At 40.7% G+C, this 19,025-nt stretch overlaps 1 protein-coding gene across 1 annotated transcript in view; it reads right to left on the bottom strand.

The window, feature by feature from the left end:
• CNTNAP5 (contactin associated protein family member 5) overlaps positions 1-19,025 on the bottom strand; it is a 463,918-nt gene that overhangs the window by 64,537 nt on the left and 380,356 nt on the right. The window contains exons 15-18 of the mRNA XM_077320572.1: positions 10,360-10,487; positions 9,647-9,817; positions 4,677-4,895; positions 2,007-2,246 (exon numbers count right to left, since the gene is read on the bottom strand). Of these exons, the coding sequence (XP_077176687.1) occupies positions 2,007-2,246; positions 4,677-4,895; positions 9,647-9,817; positions 10,360-10,487 (758 nt within the window). The remainder of the gene's footprint in view (positions 1-2,006; positions 2,247-4,676; positions 4,896-9,646; positions 9,818-10,359; positions 10,488-19,025) is intronic.

The raw sequence follows: 19,025 nt of genomic DNA, 5'->3' as shown, positions 1-19,025 counted from the left end.
AGCCAATGCCTACCAGCATGCAAAGCTGTGACACATAAAAATAACAAGAATTACACCCACACTACAAAACCAGCAACAGAGGAAGGGAGGAATGGCCAAAGCTGAAGTGGTAGCAGTCTGGCAAATACATGGCTCAAAGATCTTTTCATTTAAATCATGCACTCTTCCCTCCCCATCTTTCTGTGTTCAGGCAATATCTGTTGAAAAATGGCTAAAAGGCCACTGTTTTCAATCCTCTGAAAACTGTTTTCCTCCGTTTTTTCCCCTATCTCATTTTACTCACAATTGTCCGACTGCTGAATATTGATTTCCTAGCCTGCTCTCAAGGTGAATGATAAGATGTATCTGCCTCACATTTGAGCCTGGCAAATAATTAGAGCTTGATAGAATGTTCTGCTGAAGTCTCAACTTCCACTGAATATGGGATTATGAATGTTCCAAATAATTCATGTGTGACCCAGGCCAGAAATTTTAAGTTGATAAGAGCAGTGGGGGCCACTTTTCTTTTGTGATTGGGAGTCTGGAAGGTGGTTATCTTATTGTCTTTCCCCTTATTGTGCATATAAGAAAGCTGGATGAGACAGGAAAGCTAGAATTCCTTGCCAAATATCATAAATTGTTATGTATGTTTGCTGCTGGTTATCTCCAAAAGATATGTATGTGTGTTCGTGGAGGAGATATTTAGTGGTAGTATCAGGGCCAGTTTATTCAAGTAGCACATGTAGTATGTGCTACGGGCCCCACTCTTCAGGGGCCCCATGATGTGCCTTCCCCTATGGATCAGGGCCGTGGCCTCTCTCCTCCCCCTTTCCCCATTTTAAGGACACCTAGATTGACACCTATTTCCACTGTGGGGTTCCCTCTGCCCATCATCTGGCTGCTCCCAACACAAATATACTCTGCTAGGTCCCCACAAATCCTTAAACTGGCTCTGGTACTATGGGCTCCGTGAATCCTTAAACTACTCCTGGGTAATATCATCCTAGCAGGAACTATTTCTTAATGCAGCACATAATAAATTTACAGAATTCATGATTCCAAGGTAAGGAGTCAAAGCATCTCAATAGTGCCACTATAGCATTAAAGTATTATATTGATTTAGCATTATAGCGCTTAACTTAGAATGCTTGGAAACAGAACAAAGTCAAGCTCTGAGGACGATCGTGCAGGGGGTGGGGAGTAGCACTGTTTGAAATGACCCTAGCACTTCAGAGATGGCTCATTAATGGAAGGCAATTCACTGCATGAAAACCCCATCTCAGTATCACTTTACTTGAAATCAGGTCAAGAACCAATAACATCTGGTTTAGGATGGTAATGTGAACATCTTCAATGAAATGCTGACTGTGTGAACAATATCCACATTAACTGTAAAATGTGCAAAGTAACAAGTCAGGTATGTCTTCTCAGAAAAAGCTCCTATATACTTGAGTCTCATGTATACAATAATGTATATCAGTGCCATCCTAAACAGATTCCAAATAAATTAAAACCAATGGATTTACACTATTGACTACTTCTTATTACATGAAGACAGGAAATACTCATATACCCTCTTGGAACTTCATCTGATTATCCTATCTTCTTGATAAATATATGTACATACGTCCCTTACTTAACCCTTTTTTCACATTCTGGAGATGAGACAATTTTCATTTCTCCTACAGTGTCACCTTGAGAATGGGACTCTGAGTAGAACTTCTTTACGATTGTTCAGCTGTTCCTCTCCATTAGACTCAAACTCCGGGATGTCATTCTTGAAATTAATGCCTGTGCTTCTTAAGCTACCTGATATCTACTTTTATTTAACTTTTCCAAAATAAAATGAAATGGAACTTTTTAATCAAACAGAATTTGCCAAGAGATTTTCATAATCAGGGATATATCACGAAAACCAACATTCTTCTATAATTCTGTATAATCATATCATCATACTACTTTGCATGACACATTCTGATATTTCTTAGTGGGTGGGTGTGGTCTAAGAATCGGTAACCTGGCCATACCTTTTCTGCAGAATGGCCCTTCATATGGAGAATTGGTGCAGTCACACAAGATGCCGTTGTTTTTCTCCACACATTTGCCTCCATTGTGGCAGAGGCTGCTATAACTACTACAGTGCCCAGGGCATCCAGGTTTCACACCAGAGGTCATTTTAGCTCTTTCTTCCAGGTCAAGTTTCTGCCCATTTAGATGGAGTGCACGGATACATCCCACAAACCCCTTCTGTCTTGAAGCTGTTCCCCCTGGTAGATGAGAAACAAGAAATACTGGAAACTTTTCTTTGACCTCTTTACTCAGAATACCTCTTTACTCAGTGATCTCATTCAAATGGGCAGGAACACTTGGACTACATGCATACATGGTTTCCTTTAGATTGTCTAATGTGGGCATGATCAGATTTATTCCTTTCCATTCTTTGACTGTTCCACAATTTCTTTTGGCTACTTTCTACAAATCTTTAATTTTGACTTAACTAGGGACATTGTGAAAAGTAATTCCAGAACTGGATCATGTGCAATTGGCCACAGCATTCAGTTCTTTCCATTCATACTCATACATACCACTCAAAAACAATCTTGCTGCCACTGTGCTCATCATTCCATCATCTCTCTCTCTCTCTTTCATTTCTCAATACAGATATAAAGTCACACAGATAAGAAAAAAGATGCATGTGGATTGATGGACAAAAACTGTTGTCACACTGTGTAAGCGCAGCATTCTATTTAAAATTCCAACTTCAGAAGTTGTAATACAACAATGTAGATTCTGTGTTGGAAACCAGACTGCTCCTCAATCTGAAAACAGATTTTGATAAACGTCTAATATATTATGATTAATTAAGTAAAGCCATATGCTTGCATTCAATTTATGCTAACACGGGGCCTGGGTTTGGAAGCTTTAAATATTTGTTCTGTGGGTCTTAGACTCTTAAAGCTACTTCCTATAGCCAAGCAGCATTTAGCAATTCCTTGTAGCATATTAAAAATGTAGTCTGGGAAGTTTGAAATACCTGTAAGAAGAGCACTCATCCTTCCAGGCTATGTTTTCTGACACCGAGATTGCCTTTCTTGTGAACCATTTTGTTAAGTTATAAACTGGAGGGAAAGATTTTAAGAGTTTGCACCAAAACCTTGAACCTGGTTGAGTCTTCAGTTAGGAGACAGTGCAGCTGGGAGTGCACAGGTCAACTGTGACATGGTGACCCAGCAACAGGACCTCTTTCTTAGTTGGATTTAATGTCAGCCAACTCCACTTAAGCCAATCCACCATGGCAGCCAGACATTTGGCCAGGAGACCTGGGAGTGTTGACGGATTGCCATCCATCAACAGAAATAGCTGGATATCATCAGTGTTCTGGTGAAAACCCAGACTGCAATTCCAGACCAGCTGGGCAAGGGGACACATGCAGATGTTAAATAATAGTGAGAGAGCACAGCTCCCTGCAGGACCCTGCATAACAGAGCCTGCTGTTGGGAGGTTCTCTCTCCTTGTGCAACCCTCTTTCCCCAACCTTGGATAAAAGATTGTAGCCATTTGAGGACTTTGAATCCCCATGTCAGCTAATTTTCTCTTTGTTAAAGCACTGGTCACCATCCTACACTACATCTTGTCTTCTACACACTTCTAATACTGGAGATGCATAACACTGCCTGAATATTGAACTCCTACTTTTCATATAATTGGGGGGGGGGGGGAAACTCTAATAATGTTTTCCTCATGGAAATCATTTTTGTGAGGTCTGAGAATTTTAGCATGTACAGTAATTTATCTTTATTAGTGAAAAACTGTCTGATTTGCATTTTTAGAGACTAAGAAAAACAGGGTTGCACTTATGTGTAACTGCTGTTCATCAAGTTGCCTCATGTGCAGACACACAAGGGAGCAACGTATTTGCAGGTGTGCCACAAAGAGGAGGTAATTTTTTAAAAATATATTTCTAGATCCCTAGAGTGCTTCCACTTCCCCTCACAAACGAAGATGACTTTGCTGTCCAAAAGTCATGTGATGTAGGAGGGGCAAACACTCTTCTCTCAGTTCTCCATTTGCTGCTTTAGCCAGGTAAGTATCAGTCAAGTAGAATAAGCCCTCAGCGGGTAAAGGAAGGAGGGATGTGTGCCAAAACTGAGGTCCACTCATTGAACAGCAGTTACAGGCAAATGCAATTGTGTTTGCATCTTTGTGACTTCTTCACAATCCCATATGGTAGAATGGCAAGATCATTCATCACAGAGGATGGTGTGGGCTTATTCAGTGGGGAATTTGACATTTACCTATATTTTGCAAAGAAACCAAAATTAACTAAAAATGGAGTACTAATACCTTGTTAGGAAATTAGATATATACACACAAATAATCACACATTTCCAATTAGGCAGAAGACAGAAAGGGGAAGGAGGAAAATGTTCATAAATGGCTTCCATCATGGGAGTTTGAGGTTTTTTCAACCATCACTGCAAGCTAGAAATTCATCATCATGTGTCAGAATGCAGCCAAGTTCACACCAATTAATTTCAGTGCAAATACCCAAGAAAATTACTCATCAGACTTGTCTTTGGGCTGTTAAACACCCTTTGCCAGGAACCACAGGGCAAACTTTACTTCCTCCTCATAAATTTACCTGGCTGCAATCAAACACTGTAAAACATCAATAAACTCCCGCAGGTTGTCCCTACCTACAAATAATTGATTGTTGAGCTGTAATCGGAAATGTCCTTCAGATGGTGCCTCCAGGATCTTCTTTGGAATGTTGTCCACTTGTAGAGATGTTTCCTTGAGATTCCTCTCAGCATGTAAATAATGCCATCGATTGTCATTCAGAGGCTCTAGAGACAGGACCATGACTTCTACCGGACCATTACCAACATCTACGGTGAAGGTGATCTCTGTCAGAGCTAGACAGAAAAATGGAGGAATAGGAGCATCTCATGTTGATATCAAATAAAATCGTATATACAATAAGACTGTTATATATTTTTGTTAGTAAATAATGACATGGTTCAGGTCACTTCCTGTCTCTGGTTTAGTATTGTTATAACTTAGATCCACTGGTTAAAAAATGGCATTCTCCGTATTTTCAGATGCTGTACCTATCTTTGGATGTAATGAAATGGCTCCTTTCAATTCCAATGAATAGGCAAATTTGGATTGTGATTGAGAGATTCCAAGAAGGGGAAGTCCTACAGAGACTGAGAAGTCCAAGAAGGATGGTGCCAATTCTTAGTTACATACGTTGCCAGCTAGTTGCCACTGGAAATATACAGGACTAGGGTAGGGAAGACAGGATGTTGAGATGGGTGTAGTAATCTGGTCTGGGAAAAGGGCTGTGAGAAAGAAAAACAGAGAAGGGCTCTGTGACTGGATTAATGGGCATTTATAGTAAAAAAGGAAGAGGCAGAAATAGAACATTCTTTTTTTCCCCAACAAAGGGAGCATATAGTCTTGCAAATGAGAGGTCACTTTTTACTTTATGCCTCTCAGTGACCAGTGCTGTATGGCAGGACATCAAGACGGGCACTCCACAATAAGTAATGTTGAAAGGAGGGCAAGGAGAAGCAATTAGATCTATCATAGACTGAAATTATGTCTGAGGTAAACAGTGTGGTATAATTGCTGAAAAATCATAAGATATTGCAAAAGTCTGAAGTGTTTTTTTTTTAACTGTTTTATATACCACCATCAGGGCTACAATCTTTAATACATTTAGTTGTATAATAATCACTTAATGCATTGGTTATTTAGGGGGGGGTGTTAATTAGTTGATTCAAGACTGAACAGCACACACTGCTGCTTCTTTAATATTACTGATTTGGTGTAATAGCATAAGGAAGCATAAAGTAAATTACAAAAGATAAATTTTTTTCCAACAATGTTTGCAAATCAATGAATAGTCCTGGTAGAGCTGTTTCATATACTTTCACATTAAATGTTTAGGGTGAAGCACAGGATTTTAGGGTCCTAATTTTTGTCAATATTTTTTTAAAAAATCAATGCACTATGATTTTTCCAATGGTAACAGCTGTTATTTTCTCTTACTCCACTGGTTTGGGTGCCATTTTCTTCTTGGCTGTTCTTCCCTGAGTAATCCTCCTTTTTTGGAGTATTCAGAGCTCAATCATGATGGTGCTTTTGTTTCACTTTAAATGTTAACCTTTGATTCTGACTAATATCAGTAGAAAAGTTCCTTTACCAATGATTTAAAGAGAAGTAAATTTAAGCTAGGAAAATTTGGTATAACTGTCATGGAATTATTCCACTTCTTAAATCATTCACCTTTCCTGGAACCTGTCCAGCCTACCTTTCCAGAATCCAGAAGGCTAGAGCTGCTTGGCTTTCTGAGCATAACAGATCAGTGGCCTTAAAAATGATTGCTCAGGTAGTTAAGAGAAATGGCTAGATATTGCCTTGAGCCTTGTGCACTACTTAATTAAAGCAATAAACTGAATATGTCAAATCTTCTTACATACCCTAAGGAAAGACGGGTCACTTTATTTGGCAGTATTGAACAAATAATGTATAGATCAGATAAATTCTGAGCCTTTTCCCATAGGCATGGACCTGGGGCATGGACCATGTTTATAGGATCATATATTTGGAGGTAAGTTATAACACAATCAAGGCTAGAGGTGTGTATGATGAAATTCCAAGCTGAAGATATACATGGAAATAGCTGGTTGAGGTGGGGGATTTCCTAGAACAATAATACAAATTTGGAATTGTTGGTATAATAAAATCTCCCTCCCCAGAGGTTTGCCAATAATGCAGCATATGCTCATGTTTTCTTTTGGTTTCATTGATTTTCTAGCAATGTCCAACATGAACATAAACAACTACGGACTCCCCTAATAAAGGGCACATACGTATGTATGGTTTTAAAAAAGTTGGATGATTACCAGGCTATATTTAGGGTATGACATTACTTGAATGGAAAATCTAGAAGAGATATCAGTCCTCTTTAGGAGTACCTGAAAACGCTTTGTAAAAGTCTGCATGGGATCATGATGCCATTTCAGTTATAGCAGGTGTTTACTCAGTGGATGGCCTCCAAGATTTACAGCAAGAAGCTGGTAAACTGAACGTCAAAGTACACTCTCACAAAACTTTCCCTCCTTGAACACCATTGGAACACTATCTCTTGAAACAGAAATGGCAAGCTAACTATCCTCTTGATAGATTATATTCTTTAAACATTGTTTCATGACAGAGCCCTGCTTAAAAAAAATAGCCCTTGAGAATAAAATACAGTTCACTGAAGTATCAACCAAATAGGACTTTGATGTGCAATTAACAATAAACTATATCTCATTACCTAGTGATAATGCACCATGGCATTTACCATAGGTTTTATTAATCAAAGGGCCTTGGGGGTATTATTTTATTACATTTTATGCTGAAGTTATTATAAGTATATAATGAAATGATGGCACTTCTTTCCACATTTGTTCAGCCTGATGGAATCTGTAACAGAAGGGTCTCACTTCACGCCAAAGTCACAACAGTCCCCCCGCCCCTTACTAGCGAAACCAGCAGAATAAAAGCTGATAAAACTATCCATTAGGTTGATCTTTAATATACTGGATAATTCAGTCCCACAGCTAGGCTGTGTGATTGGCAAGGCACAATAGAACCATTATGACCCTCAGTATGTTTTGCATCTCTCAATTCATGTTCTTTTACGTGCCAACTACTTTCCAAAGGTAGACTGCATAAGTACTATTTACCATTAGTCAAGAACAGCTAATACCAGGAGAGACACATGATTGATAACTGATTTAATACATCAAGATGGTATTTTTGAAATCACCCGCTTTAAATGCCTACCTTTGATTCTGACTAATATCAGTAGAAATGTTCCCTCACTAATGATTTAAAGAGAAGTAAAATCAAGCTAGGAGAATTGGGTATAATGGAATTATTTTGCTTTTTAACTATGCTGGAACGTCTACCACCCACTTTTGCAAAGGCCAGAAGGCTACAGATGCTTAGTTTTCTGAATGTAACAGATTAGAGGCCCTTAAAAGTGATTGCTCAAATAGTTAAAAGAAGACATGTTTCATAAGAGAACTAACCATCACAAGCAGTTATTTTTGTGAGCTGTTCTGGATGGGTGATAACACCAACAAAACAACATTAAAGGTATTGAAATGAGCAGAACAATGGAGATTTGTAGCAATCTGAACATTGCACACACACATACACACAATTTCACCCTATAGAACAACCTATTCATAAAATAAGATTATTCTCAAGAAACCCTGACTCTTCCACTGAAATTCTGAACATCAGTGTTCTCACCCACCAGTCAATGTTGACCCCAGCTATCAGTTTGGATACACATTTCTATCAGTCTTTTCACTACTATTATGTCTTGCAGCTGTTTTCTGAAGAAGAAGCAGAGGGAAAGCACCAAAATGTCCAAGAACATGTAAAATGTGGATGTTTGACCAGATTGTTTGGCTTCTAGTGGGAGCCATGTACATTTGAGTGTAACCAGATATACATTGATGTTAATCATACAAAGGACTTTTTTTTTTAACAAGGCATATTATGAACTTCCAACTTCTCCTAGAGGTTTCTACTTGAAGATGCTTCCGCCTATCTGTACTGACCCACTACATTAAACCAACTTTATCTGGAATTAGTGATATGAGGATACGTTTTGTCTACTGATAAGGAATTTTTAGTAGGGTTGAAACAAATTTTGCCACAGTATGTTCAACAGTTACATTTACTCAAGTGGGTAGCCATGTTGGGCTGAAGTAGCGCAACTAGACTCTGATTTTGTTGAGTTACATTTACTGTGTTTGAAGGTGTTGGTTAGATGTGAGCTAATCACTCGGCCTGTTTCGGTCATGCCAAACAGCTGCAAATGCCTGCCAAACAGGCTTGCACTATGTTTTTGAAAAACTGCACATGCACAAAGGTGCTATTGATTCAAAAAGAGCCACAGAAACGAGCATCTCAAAGGACTACCAAGATGGACGCTAAAAAGTAGTCCTGTATTGAAGTACAGTATTTATTTATGACTGAATTATGATTCATGACTGATTTAATTGGTTACGTAAACAACCGGCAGCAGATTAGAGTAGTAAGACAACAAAACTGGAATGAAGTACAGCTCAGTTGGGCTCTGTGAGAACGTAAGCACACTAAACCCAAATTATTCTGTACTGTCGGATTAGGAGCAACACACCTAGCCATGAAGAGGTCAATGAGCACTAGGATTGCCAGGTCTGCCCTGGCCACTGATGGGGGATAGAGGGTAGAGTGGCCAGAAAGGTTTAGGAAATTCCTGGGGATTTGGCGATGGAGCCTGGGGAAGACAGGAAGACACCATTCAAAGCAGCCATTTTCCCCAGGGGAACTGATCTTAGTAGTCTGGAGATGAGGCTGGCATTCTTAATGAAGAGTCAAACTGATTGCAGAAAAATCAGCCTATTCACTACTGGTGAAGGACATGAGCCCAACCAGCAAGTTTTTGAGCATTCCCAATGGCTAGTTCTTTTTGATATCATTAATGCTTGAGAAACCCAAATTCTCTCCCCCCCCATTATTAAAACAAAAATCCAAGTTTTATTTTCTTGAGGGTCCCATAGGCAGATGGAAAGGTGAGATAAAATGTTTAAATAAACAGCTCCATGCTTACAGCTTATTTCAATTCTGATGAAATCTTTCATTCCAAGGTTTTCTAAGATGACCCCAGATGTAGCATTGGTTTTGAAGAAAAATGAAATGTCCACACTGAACTCCATATGGAAAGTAGGGAAGTGAAGATAGGAGGCCTCGGTGTTGAAGGAAGCTGTGTTCCAGAACTGCCCTGCAAATAGCAACAACCTTTCCTATAGTTAATCAGAATCAAGAAGTTAAAAACATTGCAAAAAAAAATCAATCACTTCTAACAAATCTCAAAAAAGAGTCCCTGGAAGGCAAAAAACAAAACAAAAAAAAACAAAAAAATCCAAAAACATCCAAGTAAGAAATATCCACAAAAGCAAAGTACATTGATTTGTTTGGTGTGTGGTTTAGTCGCTAAAAGCATTGGACTATGAGCAGGAAGACCCTAGGTGAAGTCTCACTTTACAATGGATGACCTCAGTGGATGACCTCTGTCCCTGAACTTATGCCTCCCTGAGCTTCTCAGATGAAGGACAGAAGAAACAATAATGTGAGGAAAGTTCTATTCACTATCAAGCATACTAAAAAGATGTCCACAAAACAATACCCAATATATTCTGTGCAAAGCACAGGGCATGGACAACTTTATGAAATCTATTTGCAGTATGAGAAGATTTTTGCGTATATAAATATACATTCTTGTGAAACCTGCATGCAAGGATACAGAGAAGAGCTGGTACTCACTATCTCCATAGCAACGTAAAGGACCAATTTTCAGTGCAGCTTCAGAATTAGGTCTGCTTGTGTCAGTGACAACTATCTGGTTCACAGGTAAGTGGTCTTTGAAGGAAAGGAAGCCGGTGTCATTGGTCCTGGATACATATATATATACACATATATAAAGTGTATAAATAAAAACTTGCAATCCCCAGTAATTTTTTGCAACAAAAATACATTTGTAATTTTATTACTTTGGTTTTTAAAAGTACGCTCAAAGGATTTAAAGTGTTTGCATATAAAAATGCACAAATTAGCTAATTACCAAAAGGCTAAAACCCACTGAGACAATATAGAACATCGGGGCTATAACTCCTACTCATTGCTATATCAATTGAAATCTCTCTAGTCTAGATCTCTCTTTCTCGTGCCTTATTTCCCTAAATGCCAATGTCCTGATGAAGCAAGCAAAAATGGGACATGCTGTAGAAAATGTCCTGTTTTTAGCTCCTTTTGAGATGAAATTTCAGGATCATTAGCATGATCACTGCAGCTGAACCTAATTTCAATTTATACAGGAAGAATGGTAATCTCCATTTACCCAGCCTGTCCTCTCCGAAGCCCATAGGAATGCAAAAAGATCCCGAGGGAAGTGCTTGCAAGGAGCATTGGTGGAAGAAGGACTCAAAACAGGTGGGGTTTTGCATTTCCACACCCACCCCATGGCATTGTTCATATGCTTTTCCAGGAGCCAGTTACGGAGTTCTGTTAACAAAGGGAAGAACTGGACAGGTTTGGCTTGACTTGTCAAGAACAGGTTGCTATTTGTTATGCCCCAAGTTATTGTGCATATTATTATTATTATTATTATTATTATTATTATTATTATTATTATTATTATTATTATTATTATTATTATTATTATTATTTAATTTTTAGACCACCCTTCTCCAAATAGGTCTCAGGGCAGTTTACAATATAGACAGTTAAAACACAATAAAATCCCCATAAAACCCCCAATTTACGTCAAACAACAAGTCACATATATAACATATAAGCGGCTGTGGTTCCAATTCTAATCGTATGTACCTGACTTCCCCCCAAGTTCAACCTGGTGGGGAGAATGATATTCAGAAGAGGATGGCACCAATGCAATAGATCTAACAATGATTTCAGTGTTAGAGACCTCAATATTGGAGGGGATCCTCCAATGGATTAGTGGGAGAGCTGTCCTGGCCTCAACCATATACCTGGCGGAAGAGCTCCGTCTTGCAGGCCCTGCGGAAAGCTGGTAGATCCCGCTGGGCCCTTAGCTTTTCTGGGAGCTCATTCCACCAGGTTGGGGCCAAGACTGAAAAGGCCCTGGCCCGGGTCGAGGCCAGGCGAACATCCCGTAGGCCTGGGACAACCAGTAAATTCATACCCGCAGAGCGGAGTGCTCTGCGGGGGGGGGGGGGCATAAGCAACCAAGCGGTCCCGCAGGTAGATGGGACCCAGGCTGCGTACAGCCTTAAAGATCAATACCAATACCTTGAATCTGATTCGGAAACAGACTGGTAACCAGTGCAGATGACGAAGCACGGGCTGAATGTTGGCCCTTGTTCTAGTGAGGACCCTGGGAGCCACATTTTGGACCAGTTGTAAGTCTCACATCTGGGAGTAGTTTCCATCCCCTTGCCATCTTGCTAACTGGGACAAATTTTTTTTAAAAAAAATCTAGTGTGTTTAACACATTTAACACATTTTAAAACCTCAATTCCATGGTAACCCATAACTATTAACAACACCATCTTAACAATCATTATCATAGGATGGGTGGGCGGGAAGCTGTTTATTCAGCTGCCACAGAAGAAGGGGCCGAGCAGAATGCGTGTGGCACCTTATAAAGACACCACATGCTCCTGCCTCCTTCCCTCTGACACAGTACATCTGTGGCACCCACCACAGTGCTCTGCAAACACTCCTTTGACCGCCTGCTGCCTCATCAATGGCAACCACAGTAAGTTGCGGCTGCTCTATATTGTCACTAGAGTGGGTACATGGTCTTGAAGGCATGAAAGCTTCAAACTGTTTTGCTTTATATGGAATTAGCTTGGCAACTTGAATCATCTTGAAACATCATCACTGGAGCCAACATAAACTGCACACCAAAAGTTTTAACATGCTCGGCAAGCTGAAACTGTCAGATGATTTTCAAAGGTAGCAGATTGCTGAGTCCAGTCTGGAAACAGGATCTTCTTGTGCATTCAAAGCATGTGCCAAGGATTCTAGCACTAGTGTGCTACTGCATTAATGGTAGCTAGGTCTTGTTGTAATGGGATATATATGTGTTATTTTGGGATCAGGAAGGAATTTTCCTCTATACAAAATTTGCCCAGAGATTCTGGAGGTTTATTGCTTTCCTCTAATCATAGAACAAGGATCACTGGGGAAGTGGGCAGAGGTAACTGAATTTCCTGCATTGTGCATTAGGTTGGACTAGATGACCCTTGAGGGAACTCCCTGCTCTATGTTTTTATGCAAATGAAGGTGATAGGGATGTGTATGAACTGCAACAATGCCACTCAGTTTGTGGATGACAAACCTTAGTTCATAGGCCCAAAAAATCTTGTTTCCAGAAACAGTAAAGAGGCAGGAGTACTCCTAGCTACTCAGCTGGACTGCACAAGAAAGTTGGGAAATTGGGAGCAACCTGTCCAGGGTCAGGGCTGGGTGCTGTCTCAACAGGGGAAGTCACTGCCCATCACTGAGCAATCCAGGAGAGACCAGGTGCTCATTCACCCTCCCCCCAGTCACCTAAGAATGCCTCTTGATAGCCACACCTCCCAAAGGGGACTCGTCCAGGAAGATGGAAGAAGAGAAGAAGCTGGTGGTGGACCAAAGCAGCAGTACAGAGGCTGGCCACACCCCAGGAACCTTTGGCAGGGGCACTGGTAGAGATGAAGGTCACTATAGCCTGGGAGCCACATGGGTTGGGCATCCTCTGCCAGTGGCAAATCTGGGCCCAGTAGGAATTGTTTTGGCCAAGAGAAACTTCCATCCCTGTGGTCGCCCAGCCTGGAGTGCCTTTGTTCTTTGCCTGTGTTAAGGGAAGAGTGGGTGAACACCCAGGCTTTCCTGGATCGCCAAGTGATAGGTATGGGCTTCCCCTGTTGAAGTAGTGCCCAACCCTAATGACAGAGAGGCTGCTCTCCATTTTGCAGTTTCTGTATGCAGTCCCTTTAAAGGAACTGCACAAGAAAGCTGCAGAAACACTTGGTAGTACTCCCAGCTGCTCAGCTGTTTGGGTGGATTTCTGCTTTGGTATGAACCCCATGAACTATCTGAAAAGTTCACAGAACTTGGTGACAATAGACCCATCATCAATTAAAATCATGAATCATTTGATTTGTGCCCATCCTTGGTAAGTAACCCATCCCTAGTAGGTAATTAATACACATACAATGCAGAGTTTGGAAATGGACAGGGTGATGGCATAGTCTTCAGTGAAGAAATATAAAAAACTAGTAAGCTACTGGAGATGGGGTCAATTCTAGTGTCTGCTATATCAACAGTGAAATCCAGTTACAGTAAGTATGCACAGTGTAAACTAGCGGTCCCCAACCTTTCTCAGGTCAGGGACCGCCTCCGGAGTGAGGAAAGAGCCGATGGCCTGGGTGCTGCGAAAACGCACATGCGCAATTGCCACACATGCGTGTTTTCGCCACCAGGTGGCGCTAACACGCATGTGCAGCAACTGCGTGTGTGCGTTTTCGCCACTAGGGACGCTAACGCGCATGCGCAGCAACAGCGTGCATGCGTGTTTGCGTCACCGCCATGCCGGCCGCTGCGCCTGCCTTTTCCCTTCCTTCTTGCTGCCAGCGGGGGAAGGCAGGCGTGGCTGGCGGCGGCCCAGTACCGTGGCCTTTGCGGCCCGCCACCGGGCCGCAGACCAGGGGTTGATGACCCCTGTGTAAACCACTGTAAGCACTGGACTTATATGGGAAAACTCCACATAGGGCTGCACTGAAAAAAGGCTGTATTTGTTGCAGACTTTGGGGTATCTAAAGTATATTTAAAAAAATAAAACCTTGTGCATCTAGTTACATCATTCATCAGTGGTTATTCCAGAAAGTCTATACTGTGTATACAAAAAAACTTGTGAATTTTATATCACATTTTTCTAAAACTTGAATTTACCAGAATGCACCTTCATCAGAAGGCTACCTTGAGTAGAAAACTATGCAGAAGTGAGAAATTCATGTGAATTAAATGGACCACAAGCTGTTTGATTGGAAAATGTATTAGATAGGACCTTATACCACTTAATATTGTCCCATATAATCTGCTAATCAATAAGAATTAATTAACTCTGTATATTTTCCATCTAGTATTAAGTATTGGATATGCAAAGTATAAAATTGCACATGAAACCCTGTTGACATTTCAATGCCCAGTCAAAAGTTGATATATCTGGAAATCCAAAAATAAAATAATAAAAAATAAAATAAAAAATAAAATAAAATAAAATAATAATAATATGTTTGTTATAGTACATGAGACGTTTCCCCTTTATTTAATAGGACTGCAGAACTAGTGCCTTGAGGCTGTGTAATAAAACAGGTAAAAAAGAAGAAAAGTAATGAGGGAATATTGTTTTAGAAATCAGGAGGCAGGCTTCTATTTCATTATCTTTGAGATATTTTTGTCAGGATCTTTGATATTTGGGTTTTATAATTTCAGATTCAGACTTCAGAATATGGCCTCTATTCCTAAGGGGAGGGGGATGGAAACATGTGATAGAAACATGAACATTACATGGAATGTGTAATTAGATAAGACATTCTGCCACTATTCTCCAGCTTATGACATGTTTCAGATGTGGTCAATTGTCCTGAAAAGAGTTTTGTATTGAACAACTGAATTTGTATTGGACAACTGAATAGCTTTATGTAGCTTTACCTTTAAGCTAGAAGCAAAAAGCTGGATAGTAATGCCACCTTTCTGGGACCATTGTTCATCCTTCTGTGTAGCAATAAATGGATACACAGAAAAAAACTCATTCTTTTGTTTTCTAAGAGCCTGCAGTGCTATAAAATGGTCATGTCTTTGGGTAAAACTATTCACAGCCCCCACCCCCAACAGATGGTAGGGCAGTGGTATCATTAAATATAATTTCATCCCTTATGGTACCCAATTGGGATATCTTCCCCTTTTACATTAATGAACTCTCTAGTGGGTCGGAAAACTCAGAGGCATAGATATTTAATGAAATTTGTGATCGACACAGTATACTTGGGGAAAAATATGCCATAAGCAGATGTCTGCAGCTATGTAAATGAACAGCATGGGAAACAGGCCAATAAAATACTCTAGATCCTGAAAGTTTGATACATGTTCAGGGCAGATAATTAGTAATGCAATGGAGTTGCTTAATTAATTTATCCCACATACAATGTACCTCAGATATCCATACCTAGATTTTAGCCCAATATCCTCTCCAAAGCAGAATGCAATACTATATATAAAATCTACCTTGGACATTACATGGAATGAGAGCCAGCTTGGTGTAGTGGTTAGGAGTGCAGACTTCTAATCTGGCGAGCCAGGTTTGAATCTGTGCTCCCCCACATGCAGCCAGCTGGGTGACCTTGGGCTTGCCACAGAACTGATAAAACTGTTCTGACCGAGCAGTGATATCAGGGCTCTCTCAGCCTCACCCACCTCACAGGGTGTCTGTTGTGGGGAGAGGAAAAGGAAGGTGACTGTAAGCCACTTTGAGCCTCCTTTGGGTAGAGAAAAGCGGCATATAAGAACCTCCTCCTCCTCCTCCTCCTTCTTCTCCTTCTTTCAGTGTCTAGGGACAGGATACAGTAACATCTGTTTATCAGAGTTACATGTGTGGGACAATTACTGTTGACAGAATTAGATAACTGGTCTACACTGAAGAAGAAGAAGAAGAAGAAGAAGAAGAAGAAGAAGAAGAAGAAGAAGAAGAAGAAGAAGAAGAAGAAGAAGAAGAAGAAGAAGAGCACGGTGGTTTGTCCCTTACTAAAAAAGTCATTTCTGGATCTGCAGGACCCAGACAACTTATCACCTGGTCTCGCATCTTGCATTTCTGGGTAAGGTTGTTGAAAATGCTGCAGCAGACCTACTCCTGGCATACTTGGAAGAAGCTTTGGTGCTTGTCCCATACCAGTTGGGCTTCCATCCTGGCCACAGGGTGGAGATGGTGTTGTGCACCTTGATGGATGATCTCCAGTGTTAGCTGGATTGTGGCAGTTTGGCCATCCATGTGATGCTCAGTCTGTTGGCTGTTTTTGATGTGGTTGACAATGAATTGTTGTCCCACTGTCTTCCAGGGCCAGGATTCGGGTGAAAGCCCTTCAATGGCTGTGCTCCTTTTTCCAGAATTGGACATGGAGAGTGGCTGTGGGGGAGGGTATATTGCACCTTTATCGACACTCTTGTAAGAGTCAGGGAATCCTCAGGAAGCTGTACTCTCCCTCATATCATTTAATATCTTTATGCACTCTGTGGCACAACTGGTCCGGAGCTATAGGGTGGGGTATCACCAATATGCAGATGACACCCAGATCTATCTCTTTTAATGGACGGCCACCTGGACTACTTCCCCCCCCACACTGGATACATTTGCCAGATGTTTGGAAGCCGTTTCTGGATGGTTAGAGCAGAGACGCCTGGAATCATCCCTTCCGGAAAACTCAACCCCTGTGGCTGGGCAGAATAACTGTGGATCAGGAAGCACATGTACCCACTCTGGCCAGGGTGCAGCTTAACATCTCAACCTGAGCCAGGAATTTGGGGGTGATTCTGGATACTTCCCTTTCTATGGAGGCCCAGGTCATGAAAGTAGCTCGCATGACATTTTACCATCTTCGCCAGGTAAAGCTACTAGGGCCATACCTTCCACTGGACTGTCTAGCCACAGCGATCCATGCAATGGCCACCTGTAGGCTGGACTTCTAGAGCCTCTTGTGGCGCAAAGTGGTAAGGCAGCAGACATGCTGTCTAAAGCTCTCCCCATGAAGCTGGGAGTTCAATCCCAGCAGGCGGCTCAAGGTTGACTCAGCCTTCCATCCTTCCGAGGTCGGTAAAATGAGTACCCAGCTTGCTGGGGGGTAAACGGTAATGACTGGGAAAGGCACTGGCAAACCACCCCGTACTGAGTCTGCCATGAAAACGCTAGATGGCGTCACCCCAAGGGTCAGACATGACCCGGTGCTTGCACAGGGGATACCTTTACCTTTTGACATTGTTATGGAACTAGATGGGGATTTTATATTGTAACCCACCATGAGTATTTAAAGAGTGCTGGGCTAATAATCGAATGAATGAATAGAATAATAGAATAATAGAGTTGGAAGGGATCTCATAGGTCATCTAGTCCAACCCCCTGCACATCTAGTCCAACCCCCTATTAATTAATTGAAATTTCTCCTTTGAAATTAGTGGGAAAGAATTAAAATGAATCAATGTGGAAAATGGCATTAATAAAAGTATGTATAATAATAATTTTGATGCAATCACTTCCATTATCACATCAAGATTATTTTTTGCAGTGTTGATCAAAATAAACCCAATGATTAGGAAACAGAGAGAAAGAAACAAACAAATGAAGAAATATCTCCAGTTTAGCTATAGAGTAATACAGAATCCAGGCATGTGATCTTTCCTTCCTTTGAAATTGGTAGATATAGTATTACACTTAAAAGAGAAAAATGTTAGCATTTAAACATGAATAATATAGTTCACTATGTCATGGTGGTGCCATGAGAAATAAAAAACAGTAATGTAAGTTGAGCTCTGAAAGCAGCTCAATTCTCTAGTTGTCCCTGATCACCAACAGCAGTAATAATTGATATTCCTGCATTCTAAGTACACATTCAGGCTGTTTGTGAACTGTGTTTGTGAATTATGGCCTTAAGTGCATGCAGTGAGTTCTGCTAGTTAATCATTTACTACATGACAAAAAAAGGTACCCCAGGGGAGCAATCTGAAGTTCATCTACTCAAAAGTAAGTCCCATGTTATTCAATAGAACTACACCTGGGGGAAAGACTTTAGTATTGTAGACTTAATCTAGATTGATTTTCAGGGCATAAGGACCACAACACCAGAGGGTTTTTTTGAGTTTTTAAATTGTTAATTTTTAATTAGTAATTGCTATTGCACTGCTGCAAACTAAAGTTCTAATGATCCCCTCCATTAACTCTGAAGTCCTAGATTTTGGTAAAAGTGTATACTCCAAGAATTTTGTTTGCCGCTAAGGTGCTACTGGACTCAAATCGAACTGTTGTACTTAAAGTCACAGTAATCTATTTCTCTTTAAATTACATTCTCGGGGAAGAGGCCGGGCCATTACATTACCGAGGAAGTAAAGGATTGCTGAAGGTTGATGGGAATATATTAGAGAAACTGAATGAATTCTTCAGTCTTTGTGGAAAATGCAGGAAATGTTCCTACAACAGAGTTATTGTTTTTAAGGGAGTCTGAAGAACTGGATCAAATTGTGGTGATAAGAGCTGAAGTTTTAGAATTATTAGGCAAACTGAAAATGAATAAGTCAGAAAGCACAACCTCAGGTTTCTTGAAGAGTTCAAATGTGCAATTGTTGAGTTACATTAGGGATGGGCATGAACCAGTTAATGAACTGAAATTTAGCCTGAATGTGGGCTGGGTCAGAGTTTGTGA

Source organism: Paroedura picta, chromosome 2, assembly GCF_049243985.1.
Source record: "Paroedura picta isolate Pp20150507F chromosome 2, Ppicta_v3.0, whole genome shotgun sequence".
Lineage (NCBI taxonomy): Eukaryota > Metazoa > Chordata > Lepidosauria > Squamata > Gekkonidae > Paroedura > Paroedura picta.
Note: the sequence above shows the minus strand (reverse complement) of the source record. Positions and strands in the feature narration are given on the sequence as shown.